Here is a 17,897-nt window from a genome sequence, read left to right as displayed (position 1 = left end):
AAGTAAATGTAAGGTTGCTATCAAGTGACCGCCAGCAGACGTTAAATACACCCGCGAGACTTAGACATAGTCATTCAAGGCACTAATGTAGCTGGTGAATGTTCTACATGTCTTCAGTTGGTGAATTCTTGGTATGCCCTGAGACGGTTCAGTATTTTGGCTTGCAAATGACACATACATGTGCATAAATTAATAATAGAGCAGTTTCCTTTTCTTACACCATTCTCCTTTTCTCAGCCAAGTTTTGCTTAATTCGGTCCATCTCAACTTTTTAATATATATATATATATAGTATATATATATATATATTATTTTTTTTTTGCAAGATCCTGCTAATTATTTACCAGCACGGCCAGAGAGATTACACAGCTAATGCCACACTGAGAACCAATCTAAACCCTGGGTTAGTGAGAGAGCGAGCGACCCTGAAACAGAAGTGACTCTGGGAGGGAGGAGATGAAAAGTAAGGAAAGAAAGAGAGAGAGATGTTGGTTGATGGCAGATGAAAAATAGGCAGGTGTACAGAAAGATGTATGTCTCCCACTGCTGGTCCCAAGCCATCCTAATGAAGAGTAATGCTTTGTCAAGTTAAAATAAAAAGTTTCTAGCGGTGCAGAACAGTTCAGAAACAGCAAATATAGACATTTACTGTCTCGTACTGCATTAGATCTGCTATGACCCACCATGCATATCAGATCTAATGCACTTTTTTGTTATAAAAAAAAAACTATTGCCATGGTCAGCTTTTAAAAAGAAACAAAAAAAACCGATACAACAAATACTTGAACAGGCATCTTCTCTCCACAGCATGTTTCTCCGTATAGACAAAAGGATAAAACATCTGACAATATAGAGCATGTCTCAAAAAAGGTCCATAAAATGTCTCCCTGGATATACTATAACCAAAAAAAAAAAAACTCATCTTTTCCACCCTCCTGTGATGATCTGCATGCTGTAGACCTACAAACCATACCAGTCCTCCCCTTCCTGCAAACTAACAGACTTCCTGAGAACTTTGTGGTTCCCACCATCAGATCAAATTCCTCCTTTTCCCTTTATAGACTTTGCTTTCTACACACAGACCAGGGCTGCTTAGTCCGGCAGCATGAGTGACGGCCCAGCGAGCGAACCAGGTGAGCTCACCTGGCCCCACCTACTTTCACATACAGATGCTGCTTGGAGCGTCCTCATTTTTCAGCCAATCAAACTAGTCCATGGCACAGTGGTTTCCAAACATTACTATGTTATGGCAGACATATTAAAGTACATAAATTGATGAGTAACTTGAGAGAAACTGGGCCCATCACATAATCATGATACAGTATGATGGTCATCGGTGGTTCTGAAATGTATTAGAAGAGATGTACATTTCATGAAGGCTAAAACTTTGACACTTGCCTCCAGTCCCCTGATACAGATCATAGCCTAGAAAAAAAGCTTGCTTTGGCAGAGTTTTGTCTCCTCTGCCATATCAGTTATATATAAAATCACCCAGTGATAGTCCTTGTCCATATGTGTGTATGTCCCATTAAATGTCTTTCACGCTCATAAGTAGTACTTACTTTGTAACTTCTGTTTAACTGAGCTATATGTGTGTAAGTATGTAGGAAGTTGTATTCATAATGTGATGTGATGAACTTGTGTTTGGATGTTTGGAGGTGATGTATGGAGGTGTGGCCACAAGTCTCTTCTATAGAAGGACAATGAAGAATCCATCATTGATGTCAATCAAATACCTTGTTGGTATTTTGACTGACATCAATAAATTCATCGTTATCAACGCAGAGGTCAAACACGACAGTTTAGCACATAACACGTGTGGTGAAAAACCTTGGTTTCGAACTTCTTAAACCAATGCATCATCCATAGTTCTACCAATACAACTCTGATGACCAATCACTGCAAGTCCCAAACATTTAACAGTTTGTTTTTGTTGTTTTTTTTGGTCAGGTGTTATCATTTGCATTTCCGTTGCAGCCGTGCAAGGCTGCATTTCATACTTGCATTTTGAAATCAACACACACCGCAAAATGCAGGCCTGAACGGAGAAATGTATTCTCGCAGTATGAGACAAAATTGCATCTTTAACTGTTTAGCACGAAATGATTCTGGACACGAGGTGTGCTTTCCATGAACAGCGCTGTTTGTGAGTGTTGAGACAGGGGGGAGGGTTCGCGGAGTTGAAGAGAGAGAGAGAGAGAGAGAGAGAGGAGAGAGAGAGAGAGAGAGAGAGAGAGAGAGAGAGAGAGAGAGAGAGAGAGAGAGAGAGAGAGAGAGAGAGAGAGAAGAGAGAGAGAGAGAGAGAGAGAGAGAGAGAGAGAGAGAGAGAGAGAGAGAGAGAGAGAGAGAGAGAGAGAGAGAGAGAGTTCACTTTTTTGGGTCCCCCCCCCCCACCTTCTCTTCAGTAGCAGCACATGGAGGAAGGAGTGGTTTGAGACTCGGATAATGGAACTTGGGCGACGGAATGGGAGGGGAAAAACGGGGACTCAGATTTCAGCTTGACAGGGGGGTAAGGGGTTGGCCTGATATTTGGGAATATACGAAGATCCATTGAAGGCTACGGGGACATAAAACTACAGTGCCTGGCCTGAACCGGTCGGTGCTGAGTTTCTGCTGGGGTCCTGGGTCTGCCACCGGATTCCTCCATCGCTTCTGGAGGGGCTGAATGTTGAATGGCTCGGCTCTGTAACTGGGAACACACACACTACTGAGAGAAGCCTCAGCTCCGTTCGTCCCCTACTTTTTTCTTTTTTTTCTCCCCCAAAGGCTCTGCATGTCTAATATTTAGACATGTTCAGGCTTTGTGGATTCGAGGACTGTACTGCTACTCGTAGCAAGCCAAGTCGTACTATTAGCCGTTGTGAGATGTCAGGAGGAGGACGACCGTAAGTGGCAGTATTTTTTTTTCTTTCTTCATTTTTTTTCCTCCCCTCTAAAACCCCAGTATGGTTGTTGTGAAGAATAAGAGTATGCTGTCATGCGTTTCCCTCTGAGGTTGTGCGGCGTAAGTACCTGTGTTTTGACTCGTGTGAGTTCGTGCTGGGACTGATGCGGCTGTATCCCTTCGCCGCACTTTTACGCACAGACGGTGTGTCGTTGTGTCAGACTTGGAAAAGCGCCCCAGGGGGGAAAAGTCACCCCCGGTTGATGGTTTGCAACCCCACCGGGATAACCGGTGGGTTAGTGCTGTATAGCGAGTTGAACGTAGGTGTGAGGAAGGTGGAGGTGCTGTAGTGGCGGAGTCTGGAGTTGCGCGTAAAAGCGGTGACTGGATGGCAGAAGCGCATGGACACCACTGACGCGACGAAAACGAAATCTCTTAAGGGGCCATTCTAGTCGGTTGTTGTGTATTCATTAATAAAAAAAGATCCCTCGGTTTTGCTCGTCGTTTCAACTGCTGAGTCTAGTAAACTTATATCCCCCTCCCTCCCCCGCCCTCCGCGAGTTGCGCCGCCGGACACCTGTGGGGTACTTTGGAGGAATTCCGAGAGCGTTCTGAGAGGGGCTACTCTTTTCTTTTTTCTTTTTTTTTTACCGTAGATTCGCTATCACTGATAGTCCACACAACGAGAGGTGTCAGGCTCAAGGGCCTTTGGTGAAAAGCGTTGACATTCCTTTGCTGTCAGAGGGCATCGAGGCGAATCCAGGCATGCAGAGGAGGAATGATAAACTAATAACCGAGATTTCCATAAAAAAAGCCTACTTACCTAAGTTATTCCTTTTTTTAAACATTTACATAATAAAAGACCCCAGTATTGCCATTGTACCTCGACATGTCCCTCCATCCTTGCACAATCTTTTCGAATTATGTTAGGCTAAACGGTGATTTATCATCACCGTTGTTCCTTTAGGCATAGTAGTAGCCAGGAAGACGGTGAGAGTGGAGGTATGCCGGTGGGCCAGTGCCAGAAATAATGTTCCATATGATTTTAGGGTTTCCATCTGCTTAAAAGATTACCCAGAGGCTGTGACAGTGAGGGTGCTGAGAAAGAGAGAGCGAGAGAGAGGGAGAGAGAGAGAGAGAGAGAGAGAGAGAGAGAAGAGAGAGAGAGAGAGAGAGGAGAGAGAGAGAGAGAGAGAGAGAGAGAGAGAGAGAGACAGAGACAGAGAGAGAGAGAGAGAGAGAGAGAGAGAGAGAGAGAGAGAGAGAGGAGAGAAGAGAGAGAGAGAGAGAGAGAGAGAGAGAGAGAGAGAGAGAGAGAGAGAGAGACGGGGGGTAGAGAGAAGGAACGATGACTGGAAAAATATAAAAGGTGGCTTTATTATTGTAATTGGGGAAGGTGCATTCTTTTGTGTATACAATAGCTCAGGCATCTCAAAGGCTCTAAGTTAAAAGAGAGAAAGAGAAAAAAAGTGTTTAAGGAGAGAGATAGAGAGAGTGTGTGTGTGAGAGAGAGAGAGAGAGAGAGAGAGAGAGGAGAGAGAGAGAGAGAGAGAGAGAGAGAGAGAGAGAGAGAGAGAAGAGAGAGAGAGAGAGAGAGAGAGAGAGAGAGAGAGAGAGAGAGAGCGAGAGAGAGCAGGGGGAAACTATAAGCTGGGCAAAAAAATAAAAAGAAATTCATGCAGTTGCGAGTCTCAGGTTACCCTTTTCAGAGCTGTAGGCCCCTGGACATAATGCAAGCCGTTCTTTCCTGAGAGTTTGACTGGGGGCAGAAATATTTCTGGGACGAGAAGTCCTAAGAAGTCCTAAGAGGTACTAAGACGTCCTCAAAAAGGGCAGAGAGTCTGGCTGTGACCTCAGCCTAGCAGGCTCAAAGGGCAGCAAACACATAGTGGCGCTGAGTCACTCGAGGTGGACGGGGGTCTGTTTTCTTAGCATCTCAATTCCTGTGGCCACAAATTGATCATCCATGAAGCAAGGTGATGGGGGGACTTAGATGTTAATGGCAGAGGCAGGGCCTATAAGACTATGTAACGAATAATCAAGCATGGATATTGTTTTTATATGCAAGAGTTGATTCCAACATCCATGAACACACTTGTGTTGACCTTACTACTTCCATCTTTCATTTCCTCCCTTGCAAACTGCCAACCCACGGGGAGCTAAATTACAAGTTACCTGAGGTTTAACCTGGAGAAATGATTCCTCTGTATTGGCAACTGGTCACAATGACGAAGCAGAATACTGTCTCAGATGTACCTATTGCAGTAAAGGACAGGTGCAGGTGCTTGTCACTCCGGCAAAGCTCTTAAAACTAGATATCAGTTAAGTAAGGGACGCTATGCGTATGAAAGCTGACCATTCTCTTCTTCTTCTTCCTGACGTGTTGAGCTGCATTTGACACTGCTATGGTTTCCAGATGGGGGGTTTAAATGTGCGGCGTGTTTGTTCAAGGCAATAGTTCGTGAATTGCCCACTCTGTCCCATTCCAGAAAGGCCTCATTCATTGAAGGTCCGTTGGGTTACCTAGACCTGAACAGGCCTCAAAGGTAAATATAACTGTTCGCTTTCAGTTCCCTGAAGACCTCGACCACTTTCACCCCCGGCAGGGTTCAATGGCTCCAATCAGAGTCGTTTGGCCCCTCTGTTGACTAGATAAATGAATTATCCGGAATGTGGCTGAGGGAGAAAATGGCCACAGATGGAGCGAGATGTGCATAGTGATAGTCAGACCACATGCAGCAGGCCAATGTTAACTTGCCATGCGCTGACGCACGCCCCTTCATCTATTAGCTTACGTTCCATTACGCGCTGCAGGTTACACTCCGGGCCTGATAAAACACACACCGGCGCCCTTGTTTGCTGTCAGTGAATGTATAGTCTGTGATTCATTCATGTCTTGTTATTTAGGGCGACTTTACAGTGTAAGCTACGTAGACGTGTGTATTTACCTTCGGAGCGCAGATGTGGAAGGGGCGGGTTCTGGTTTTAGACACGTGTGTTCGCAAGTCCTCCGGCGCTGTTGGCTGTTACAGCGGCGCCTGATTCTGTGGGTAGTGCTGCCACCGTGTGGATAAATGGGCAATTGCAAGCCCGTCGTCTTCGCTGCTGTAACCGTTAAACGCAGTGTTGCTCTGGCGAAAAAGCTTCACATCAGCAACACATTATTGTCATTATTGTCTTTTTTTCACTTCTTCTTCTTTTTGATTTTCATTTAAATTAATGCAATTGCAATGTGTTTATATTTTCTCATTACAACTCGCCGAAGTTGGTTACCTGTTGATGTACATATCAGTCTTTCTATGTATAGGTCTTTCATATATCCACTGTGAAGTTGTTAAGAACTAAATAACTGTTATTTATGAGTAACACTGCTGTGATTGTTATTCCAACATAACATGATCTCATCTTTCCTTCCCCCTCCCCAACCATCCGCCTGGGCCTCTGTGTTTACCTTGCTATATGGTCTTACACACAGTGGAGGACGCATTTAGCTGTATACAAGACGGACAACGCTATAGCGACAAGGATGTATGGAAACCAGAGCCTTGTCGTATCTGTGTGTGTGACACGGGAAAAGTCCTGTGCGACGAAATTATCTGCGAGGAGTTAAAAGACTGCCCCAAACCTGAAATCCCATTTGGAGAGTGTTGCCCCATCTGCGCTGCTGACCAAGCCCCGCCAAGTGGTCGTAATTTATTTATTTCATACCTCTCATAAATAAATTACCATGCAAAAATCATGTTGTTTCTTTTAGGGGTGGCGGGTGGTGGAGAGAAAACACATTGCCACAAAACGGGCATTAGTCAGAGGATAACGAGTCAGAATTTAATCTCTGTGGCTTTGACTCTTAATGCTTGTGGCAGGCCTAAAGGCCTATGTCATCCTTTGATACGAATGTTGTTTTTCTCACCCTCTCCTCCCCCCCTCAAAAACAAACAACAAATGATGAAGACATAAACGATAATGATGGCACTTCAGATAAGATTTCACTTGAATGCTACGTCTCAACGTCGTTTTTTCCATTTCTGCCTCGCTTTGGCCACATATTGTTTGAATCCCCCTCCCCTGCCCTCACTTATACTATCATAAAAACATGTGGGAGTCATTATGGAAATACCTCAAACAGACACAGCCGAGCGTTTCTACTCACCACACTCTCCTCTGTTGTCAAAGGGGAGTAAATCTCCGATGAAATTAAGGGTTTATATATATTCCCCAGCTTTAATCACTTTGTCGTGTTAAAGATGTCCAAACGTCATATCCAAATGAGCTCTGGAAATGTGAACGAAAACGTTTGAGAGCATCAGTGAAATCAGAAGTGTCACTTTGTGCAGGAGCATACATTTTCATGAAAATGCTTTACAAAAGATTTTAATTTTGAGATTAAAAGCAATATGTAATGCTGAGCTACATGTATGTGACATGGTTGTATGTGAGTTATTGACCAGCTGCAAATTGCATAAAGTTCTGATTCATTAAGAGTCCTATCTAACAATGCAAAAGCATTAGTAGCACCAGATTAACTGCTCTGGGACTTGATTCTCCAGAAAGGCACCAAAGTCATCTTTGGCTCCTTTGTTTTACAATGGAACAAAGATCAACTTTGGAGTGTAATGAACTTTCTTATGGGGGAAGAAACAGTCCAGGTGTGATCCCCAGACAGATGCCTTTTCATGGGCTCCTGTCATTCCTTTGCTTTCTGCACTTCTCTCTTATCTGCTGCTGCTTTGCTTCTGCATCGACTTCTTAAGATGGAGCCTCAACCAACACTTCAACAATCCTGATGGCTCTTTGGGTGCCTGCTCTATGAGTTGGTGGTGGTTTTTGTTGTAGTTCAATCTAGGAGGCTAAAAACACCTATGTAGAGGTATAGGTCTTACATGTAAAAAAAAAAACAATTTAGGGAAAATAAACTTTAGTGCATATGCTAATCCTGATCTACCCCCACCCCCCTTCTCTCCTCTCTACCTCATAACAGGCGTACCTGGAGCTAAGGTGAGACACCGTTGGGCATTCAGATACTATGCATGTATGATGTATGGTGTGTGTGGCATCTGTACATGTAAATGTGTGTGTGTGTGTGTGTGTGTGCTCGCGCACACCTACAATTAAATCTTTACCTTTCCAGACCTATAACAGCCCTGTAGTTTTCAGATTTAAGTGAAGCTTTGATATGAGAACTCTTTTTCAGACAGGTAGCTGTTATATCCTGCCTTGATTGCATATTTATGTCTCAGTATTATTGTAAGGCTTACTTATGTATTTTCCAGCAAATAATGTTCCATGAAAAGGACTTTCTATAATGTAATTTTTCTCTCTTTAACACCAATTATTGTCTTTATGTTTCATCTTTCCAACACCAGGGTCAGAAAGGTGAACCTGGAGACATTACTGATGTAAGTTGACAGCCCTCAGTGTCGCTAATTTCCAAAATGAAGCTCAGGTCGTCGTCGTCCTCTTTACAAAATGCTGATATGTGAAACTAGCTTGGAATTTGGAATCACCGGCAAATGAAAATCATTTGATCTGCACCAAGACCCGCCCCCATCTTTGGCTCCTTCCTCTCAGACACACAGTGAGAGTGCAGAATCAGCTCTGAGGGTTGCATAAGACACCAGACTGTGGATCTATAAAGATCTGATCTCCATTGTCTCAGAAAGGAGAGAGCGAGAGAGAGATTAATTCAAGAAATCAACTGTGGAATACCTATTAGTCTCCCTGAAGAAGATGGCATGGAAACAATGGAAAGATACACAGTAGATAGACAGAGAAATCCAGAAAATCCAGAGCGAGCGAGAGAAGGACAGAAAGAGTCACGTTAGGTCTAGAGAGGTGCTTCTCACCCCATTAAGCCTGTTTAGTCCACACTTTAGGAAGACAGCCAAGCACAATATAAGACTTCCATACACTCCCATAAGATTCCCCCTAGGCCAGGAGTGAGCAAGCGATAGAGACAGAGAGAGAGAGAGAGACAGAGAGAGAGAGAGAGAGAGAGAGAGAGAGAGAGAGAGAGAGAGAGAGAGAGAGAGAGAGAGAGAGAGAGAGAGAGAGAGAGAGAGAGAGAGAGAGAGAGAGAGAGAGAGAGAGGACTCACTGCTGCTATGCTGCACATGGAACTACTTTACACCACTTGGGGGATAGAAGTGCATGGCAGGGAATAAAAAGCATTGTTTGTAATGATAATGCCTCGTGCTAAGAGATTAGCCATAAACAAGGTAGATTAACATTATTTCTCTCTTTGTACAACTACAGTACAGCAAACAAACAAACAAACAAACAAACAAACAAACAAACAAATAACGTACCTGCACTGGCAGATTCGGGGTCTGGTTCTAACACTTTGTCCATAGCAGATGGTAATGTAGAGACTACTCCTGTGATCATTATTACGAGTGTTTCAGCCAAGAGCCCAACAATATTTTAATTGCAATACATTTCCAAATTGAAAAGAGAGTTTCACTAAAGATCAGCAACATAGTTGTACTGACACTTCCCTCTTTTTTTTCTCCTTCTTTACCCAGGTTGTAGGACCAAGAGGACCACCTGGCCCTATGGTATGCACAACCTTCAGTAATTGTTTTTACCCAGGTGTCTCAGTTATAACCGTCATTGTATGCCATTACATTTCCATGAAATAGAACTGTATGTTTGATAGCATGGCAACAAACGAGATTTGATGGGATGGTAACAAAGTTGTTTGGCAACTTGAGCTTTCAAACGTGCTGAGAAAACACCTGAAGGTTGCTGACTGCCATCTTTTCTCATCGCAGGGCCCACCTGGAGAGCAAGGATCACGAGGCTCAAGAGGGGATAAAGGCGAGAAGGTGAGTCCGTCACGTATCCTGTATATACCCTTCATCGACCTTGTCATTTTCTGTCCCTCTGACCTGCAGAGCCTATGCACCGTCCCCTCAAAATGTACTTCCTGTCAGGTCCAAATAGGAAGTCTTTGAGGGGGATTGGGTTTGTGCTGGAGCAGGCACGCCTGCAGAATGGCAGCCTTTCATTGAGCAGATCAGTTAAAACCAGTCATGTGCCATTTCCATTAGGCGATGCGGTCCGCTAAGAGGCCGGCTTGTGTAACAGATGTGGGGCAGTGAGAGACCCACAATGTAAACCTCTGGCTGTTGTGAAGGCCTCGGCCAATCAGTCAGAGGAACCAGTGTTGCTGCATTTGTTGATCTTTGCTCCTCACATCGGTTTGACAAAATGAGATAATGGGCACAGGCAGGAGGTGAGGCTGTGTAGTTGCCTTGTTTAGGCATAATTCAGTGCAAGGTGAATTGATTTCCTCCGAGTTTGAATCGCTTTAGAGGAAGAATTTTAATGAGCTGTTTTTACTGTCGGGGTACTTAGGAAATGCTGCTTCACAGAACGTTCCTAGCTTTTAGGATCCAACAGGGTGGTTCTTATTGTGTGTTACAACTAAAGCCGAGCAGCTGTCAGACATTTTATCAAGTGATTTGATAATACAAATATATAAATATATATTAGGAGGAAGAAATATGTGGCTGACCTACAGTAGGTGTTGGAAAGCGTTGTATATTCTCACCATTCCTCACCTCAAAAAAGGTCAGAAGATGGAATTTCAGTCTGGCTACACTTTTGTACAATGTTTTTCTTTGCCTTGTGTTCAGATTTTTTTGTCTTTTTTTTTTTGCACAGTAACTGAAGCCAGTTTTTGCATCACTTTAGCCATCAATTTGCATTCTGTCTCAGTTACAGTATGTTAGGTTTTCTGCACGACGTTTCTTTTTCTTTTTCATCAAAATTTGTGCACATATACGGTTGTTTTATCACTCAGATCCTCATATTGTTGAGTTCTTCACAGGCGCATGTCATCATTAAGCCGGTGTGTTGGTCTAACATAGCATAGAATAGGATCTGTTAAGGGCTCAACACATTCTTTGTTTAGTTTCCCCCAGCAAGGTAATTTGTTGCTACATGCACTGTGGTATGCCAGTGCATCTCTGATTTGGCCTGATAAATCATCAAGACACACTGCCTCAGACAAAAAAAAAAAAAAAAAATCTAAACCCCCCTCCCCCACACGTATTTGTGATATATACAAACCTAATTGTTATTACTTGTGTTTCTTGTGTTTTATTTAAAATCATACCTTTATTTCCAGGCATAGACTTGGCTGTAGTGTAAATAATGATCTTTCCTGTTATCCCAAAATAGACCTCTGTCAGCCGTGACAGTAGCTGCCACACGGCGTTTTAACAGTTTAACACCTGCTAGCTGTGGAATGACACTTAATCCACTGTACCGACTCTCTCAGTTCACATGTACAGACTCAAACAATTAAGGTACCGCGTATTCTTAATGTCTCGCTTATACGCCTTCCTTTCCTCCACAAATAGCTTGCCCTTCTGCACTTGTTGCTGAGAAAACATAAAAGCCATAGAGTTTAATATTCAATAAGACAAAGTGATTTGACTATAATAACATATCGAATCTCAAACTTGTACGAGTTTTTTTAAATTTTTATTATTATTATTATTAAATTGGATACTGTTAGAAGGTTACGTCTCTTGGTTATAACAACATAAACAAATTGTTTTATGGTGGAGGTTATGTTCTTGTTTTATCTTTTATTCCATTTTCAGTTCAGTTTTATTGACTCTGGCTATCTATCAAAGAATAGTATTTTGTTATCAAGAAAGACTCAAATACTGCTGACTAACTGTGTCTGCCCTATTCCACCTGTCTTCCGCTCTCTCTCCCTCTCTCTCTCTCTCTCTCTCTCTCTCTCTCTCTCTCTGTCTTTCTGCTGTCTATCTTTCTGTCGCTTTTTCAGGGAAGCCCTGGCCCCCGTGGCAGAGATGGTGAGCCTGGTACCCCCGGAAACCCCGGCCCCCCTGGGCCTCCAGGACCTAATGGACCCCCTGGCCTCGGAGGAGTAAGTATCCCATGACAAGGAGGGGTGGGGTGGGTGGGTGCGGTGGGGTAAAGTCTCACCATAGACGCGGCAGTTGACAAGTCAGACACTGGTGCATTGCTGAGAATGGACTCCTTTGGACTGGCTGAAAGAAGCGAGGAACATGGTGAACGGGTGCAAGCAAGAGGTTTTTGGGAGAAAGCAAGAGCTCAAAAGAGGTAGAGAGACATTGGCAAAGGATGCAGCGAGAGAATAGATAGAATGCCTCTCATTCTTCACCAGAGAAAAGGGAGGAGAGAGGGGGTTGAAGAAAGGGGAGGTGGATGGACAGGAGGCAGTATGATAGGTTTGGAGAGAGGAGAGGGGGTTTTTGGAGGTGGGGGGGGGCAAAAAACAAGGCTATCCTTTGTTAAGGAGAGAGAGATGAAATCAATTCACACGCCTCCCTCCTCTCTCTCTCTCTCTCTACCCATCGGCTGTAACATTGACAAAAACCTAATTCTTCATCCTGCCAAAAGGAAAAGGATGCAAATCAATGACAGTCTTTGGCTTTTGAGAAAAAACAAAACAAAACAAAACAAAGCACTTGAGACTACTTTTGTAGAATATTCAGATTGCCATTCAGTAGTTATGTCCTGTGCACAACTCTCTGTAAGACTGCACCCAAAAAGGCTAAAGATATTGGAATGACTATTTTGTACTACTTTTGTAGAATATTCAGATTGCCATTCAATAGTTATGTCCTGTGCACATCTCTCTGTAAGACACAAAGGCTAAAGATATTGGAATGACTATTTTGTACTGACAGTTAAGCTGAGGTTGGCTGATGTGTTGGTGTTTTGTCTGAGGAGAATCTTGTGTGGGTTGTAACAGAAATAAACTCAGCAATGTAGTAGTAGTAGTAGTAGTAGTAGTAATAGTAGTAGTAGTATTGGCTCGTTACTTTCCTGGAGTTTCACTTGTTTTCAGATTCATTGGTGATTAATCACAGTGTGGGGTTTTCAACAACTTAATCATAGCCTTTCGTTGGAGGCCATCAAATCCCACTTTTCATCTTTTCATATCTATACAAGCTTCCACTACTTGTGTCAAAGTCAGATCAACATTGTAATATTTTAGGGTTTTGATTTTTTTTTGTTGCTTGTTTTGTTGCAAAATACATTGCACAATTAAATATTAAAAAGGAGTTGCACAATTTCAGCGGATATATGCAGATTTTAACTTTCAAAGTTTCATTAACAACTGATTAGCATAATTTAGATTATTTTAGAGAAGGAAATAAAGCAGTTTGCCAAGAATCATTAAATCAGATGAAGTCATATTATTTGTCAGCTGAGCTAGCATAATTTTTTCTTTACAAAAGCGTTGTGCTAGATTTCATTTTTCTAGCAAGCAATAACTAGCCCAACATTACTGATGGGACTATGTGTCTTTATACTCCATCTTCTGCAATGTGACTATTGTACGTGTGACTATTGTGATGTTGATCCTGAAACGATATATTGTACAGTCTTTGTTGATAATAAACCCTAATAACACCCCTTTTCCCTTGCATTTCACAGAACTTTGCTGCCCAGATGGCTGGTGGATTTGACGAAAAAGCCGGTGGCGCTCAGATGGGCGTGATGCAAGGACCAATGGTGAGAGAGCGCCTGTGATGAAACCCAATGCTGCCGCCTTATTCATTTTGCAGTATGTCGCTGGATCCCTGAATCAGCGAGGACTTACATGTACAACAACCACAAACCGGACACCCGCTTAAACATTACGAATCTGTTTCTTCTGAAAGGGAGATACCCTTTTCAGGATCGGATAATCGCCTCGACAATGAATGGCCTAAGTGATGAGAGGAAACAGCACAGACCACTGATACAAGAACTTTTTTTTTTCCTGGTAATTTCTGTTTATGGTCTTGGGAGAGACCCTTTTTGTCTACTGTATAAGTGGACACTTTTCCCCCTAACTGGAGAAGAGAAACTACAGCCCTCTGGGCCCATATGGAAAACTTAAATGTCTCCCATGGAGGATAAAGGGGAGCTAGTTTTAGAAGTTAAGGAAACGTCTATTGATGGTTATTATTTTTCGAGCCCGTGAAAAGCCGACCACCGCCGCTGGCAACCTAGCTGGCTTGACAGATTGCCTGGGCTGCAGTGAGGAGTTATTTTGGTTTTGAAAACCACCGCGCTGTCTGGCCCAGCTGAAGCCTGAAGTCCCAGGAGAGAAGTGGTGCTGAAGTCAATCAGAGTCCCACAGAGAGAGGCAATGTCTGTGGCTTCACTGTCAGACCCAGACAGAATCGTCCCTCTGTCCGCTCGCGTCTCCGTTTGAGCGTTCCCTGCAATGGCGGCTCCTTTTGAAGCCACTTCACATTTAGTTTGGAAGTAGGGGAGGAGTGGTAACCAAATAAGACTGACTCACCCACTGTCTAGAAGCAAAGCTCAAAGTCATAACCCCACCGTATCCCCGGCCCATTTTATCCCAGCGCCTACATTCCAGACACGAACAACGATCTCACTTGAGATGGAAGCCACAAGGCCCGCGCCCACCGCTAAACACACATATATGTGCAAATACACACACCCCCATGCACCGTCCAGAGGATATAGAACCCATTGATAAGTCCCTGCCCGCTGAGGTATCAGCCTCCGACACCCAATGAAAAGGCGACTTTCATGCCTTCCTGAACCACTGGCCATACAGGGTTTTGACGTTTTCCTTGGCTGCGTCCCCAACTGTTTCAGATATAATCCGAGGGCTGAAAGTGAGGTTTTATTAAAAAAGCAGCCAAATTCAAGGAGTACTTTTTTTCTTTTTTTCTTTTTTTTTTAAGATCTACGACAAGACCTGTCACGCGTAAGTTTGATAAAAAGCACTTTTACATGGGACGACTGGAAATCCTGTAAAACTATACTGAGGACAAATCGTACTGTCGACCCTTCCATGTACTACCATGTACTCCTTGTGTGTGAGTGAGTGAGAGAGAGAGAGAGAGAGAGAGAGAGAGAGAGAGAGAGAGAGAGAGAGAGAGAGAGAGAGAGAGAGAGAGAGAGAGAGAGAGAGAGAGAGAGAGAGAGAGGAGAGAGAGAGAGAGAGAGAGAGAGAGAGAGCAGAGAGTGAGAGAGAGAGAGTGAGAGAGAGAGTGAGAGAGAGAGAGTGAGAGAGCGAGAGAGCGAGAGATTGAGAAAGGGCGAGATCAGGGGGATTTGGTTCATCACCTTCAGAGAATGTGATTTTCTTTTGCTGAGTAATGATGCATGGAGTTGAAGGAAAAATTACTTGTGACATGTGATTCCAGCCAGAAGTCTTCACATGGCAGATTAAGGTTAATTCAGAGAAGATTTCACTGAAAAAAAGTCACACCCGCTACTGTAATGCCTGTGACAGTCATATTTCATCAGATCACTTGTATATCTGTGGTAAATCAGCTAGATCTAGGGGGGGAAATGAAAACCTTGTGTGTATGTGTGTGGGGGGGGGGACATATTGGGTTCAAGCACTCCACTCCAGAGTGCAACACTACTACGGGTGATGACCTTTGAACCGCAAAAATTCACAGTGGGTGGGAAAGCAAGAAACCCAGAATGACAGAGAGAAAGTAAGAGATAGCAGGTGACAGTGAAAATGTTCGCTTGAGAGAGACCCAGTGTTGGGTTAAAGTGAAATGGGGGGGGGGGCGAGAGCAAGAGAGAGAGAGAGAGAGAGAGAGAGCGAGAGAGTCTGGATGCCACTGTGGAATTCCAAACGATTTATGGATCTGACAGGCAGACAGAGCTGCTGAGTTTTCTGTAGCTTTGGGGCAAAGCAGCCAATATGTTTTTATAGCAGCTGAAAATACTCCAGTGGAAGAAAGCTTGGTCCTTTTTTACCTTTTCTGCAGACATGCATATAAAACAACAATTTTCAAGACATTAAACATAATTATGACAATTTTAGTGTTTCTTCTATGCACGTGTGTGTGTTTGTTTAGGAGAAAGTGAATGTGACTGTTAGCTGTGAAGGGTGTGATTAACCTGTTATTAACCTGACATTGTGTCTCTTGTCTCTTTTTTCCTCCTCCAGGGCCCCATGGGTCCCAGAGGACCACCCGGCCCTACCGGAGCACCTGTAAGTACCTCCTCTTGTACTCTTCATGTAATACACAAACCAGACTCACCTGTAGACCGGAAGTTGGGCCCTATTCTAGGTTATGCAAGACAATTGTAACATGTTTCATGTTGCCGCGTTATTTTGTCTTCCCCCTCTGAACTATTTTGATGATTATGATGGCCTGGAAATGATTGATGACTAAAGGCCACTTCTGGCACACCACTAATGAGGGAGGAAGGGCACAATGTGAGCTGATATGTGCTTGATGTTCATGAAGACCCGTGCACACTTAGCCAGAGCACTAGCTGTTTCTTTCAAGAGGAAGGTGGCACGTCGAGAATACTTTAATCTAACAGCTGCAGGCTGCAGGGCTTTTTCCTACGCTACAACCCAGACATGCAATACCTGACAATTTACCCTCTCAGAGGGGTAAAATAAACCTCAACCAAAAACCACTGTCCCTTTAACCCTAACAACTCCCTCCAGCTGCCGGAGTAAAGCTGTTAAGTCGTAGCTGCTGTCCTGTTTCCGTTTGATGGCCACGTCCCACTGAGTTCACATTTGGGGAATATATTACATTTAGAGACATCACACCTTCATCTTAGTCTCATTTGAAATGTTTTACTATTTCTACTACTAATCCAAATGATAACAATCATGCTTTTGTTTTCTAAAAGGCACTCTTCAAGAATAAAGAGACACAAAAACATCCTACAAAGCAAATAACATGAGCGGACTAAACAGCGAGCCTATGCAATACACTAAGTGTGAAGAATGAAACTGAAGGTTGTAAAGAGGGCATGCAGCAGCAAGGGGCGGACCGACAGACAGCTCACCTCATTTCTAATATGCAGAGAGATCCAACATGAAGATGATGCAATAGCAAAAGTTGCATCCCCAGAGACAGACTGAATAACTTTCATAATATTTCTGCATTTGTCTTCCCGTCTGTCTCAGGTGGGATGCAAAGACATAGTAGGGTCAGAAAATACCAATATTAGGACACTGGCACTTTCTTACCACATATCTGTTTGCAAAAGTTCTCCAAGTTCCACCTCCCTTAGTTAATGCCACTATGCCCCATAAACTTTCAGTATGAGTTCTTAAATATTACTTTATTGAAACATTAAGACAATAAATAAACTAAGCTAAGCTAACTAACTGTAGCTAACATGTTAGCAGAAGCAAGTGTGCCTGACCGATGAGCTGAACTTGCACTCTTTCACAAAGTTAAATCCCTAGAAGGCACTGCTGCAAGTTGCATTTGTGTTTTGGTAAAGGAATAAAAAAATTACATTTTCACTCCAGTCACTTGAGATAAGAGGAATCATTTTTGCACTTTCTCCCCCAACGAGAACTTTCCACCATTTTCCTATCTTTTAACGAAGTCTCTCAAATTATCCAGCATTATTGATAGCATGTTGCATCAAAGCTGCCCTCCATTGCTCTTAGTGGGGTGCCAGATGTCAGAGGAGGGGATGATGTCTACGTGCTGATTGGTAGACTGCTGCATCAGTCATTATTTTGCAATCAGTCCATTATTTGTAAGGCTGTATGCTGAATAAACCTGTGCATGTTTACTTTGTGCTAAATTTAATCCACTTTCTATTCAGTCACAGAAAATTTAATTTTAAATTAGCAATTTTATCAATAACAGCACAATATCTGCCATATGCAGTACTTAGTTTCTTGACTTAAAAGTCATTTTGTGACAAAAATGAATGTATTTTAACATGTTTAAATCAAAGCATCGTGACCTTGGACTGGATTAAGTCGGTATAGATAATGGATTGATGGATTGATGGATGGATGGTTCGAACCATGTCAACTGTAGACATATAATGCATAATTATTGCGTTTGATAGTGCTACAGTCTATTCTGTACTGTGACCTACATGGTACTAATAGACTCAAACACAGACATTCACTCTGCAGGACAATCATTTTTAAAGACAGTTCATTGTTGTACATTTGAAGATAAAAAAAAGCCCAGGGCTTGTTTGAACTTTTTATTTGCCTCCTCTTCTTCCCAGGTGGCAAATC

At 43.1% G+C, this 17,897-nt stretch overlaps 1 protein-coding gene across 1 annotated transcript in view; it reads left to right on the top strand.

Moving 5' to 3' along the window:
* The first annotated feature begins 1,105 nt into the window (after positions 1–1,105).
* Positions 1,106–17,897, top strand: part of col2a1b (collagen, type II, alpha 1b) — a 73,748-nt gene continuing 56,956 nt past the window's right edge. Inside the window, exons 1-9 of the mRNA XM_056301620.1 lie at positions 1,106–1,133; positions 2,799–2,885; positions 6,360–6,583; positions 8,245–8,280; positions 9,406–9,438; positions 9,655–9,708; positions 11,688–11,789; positions 13,331–13,408; positions 15,828–15,872. Coding sequence (XP_056157595.1) covers positions 1,106–1,133; positions 2,799–2,885; positions 6,360–6,583; positions 8,245–8,280; positions 9,406–9,438; positions 9,655–9,708; positions 11,688–11,789; positions 13,331–13,408; positions 15,828–15,872 — 687 coding nt within the window. The remainder of the gene's footprint in view (positions 1,134–2,798; positions 2,886–6,359; positions 6,584–8,244; positions 8,281–9,405; positions 9,439–9,654; positions 9,709–11,687; positions 11,790–13,330; positions 13,409–15,827; positions 15,873–17,897) is intronic.

The sequence above is a fragment of the Lampris incognitus genome, chromosome 2 (assembly GCF_029633865.1).
Source record: "Lampris incognitus isolate fLamInc1 chromosome 2, fLamInc1.hap2, whole genome shotgun sequence".
NCBI classification, from domain to species: domain Eukaryota; kingdom Metazoa; phylum Chordata; class Actinopteri; order Lampriformes; family Lampridae; genus Lampris; species Lampris incognitus.
The sequence above is the reverse complement of the archived record's forward strand: the minus strand, read 5'-3'. Positions and strand labels throughout refer to the sequence as shown.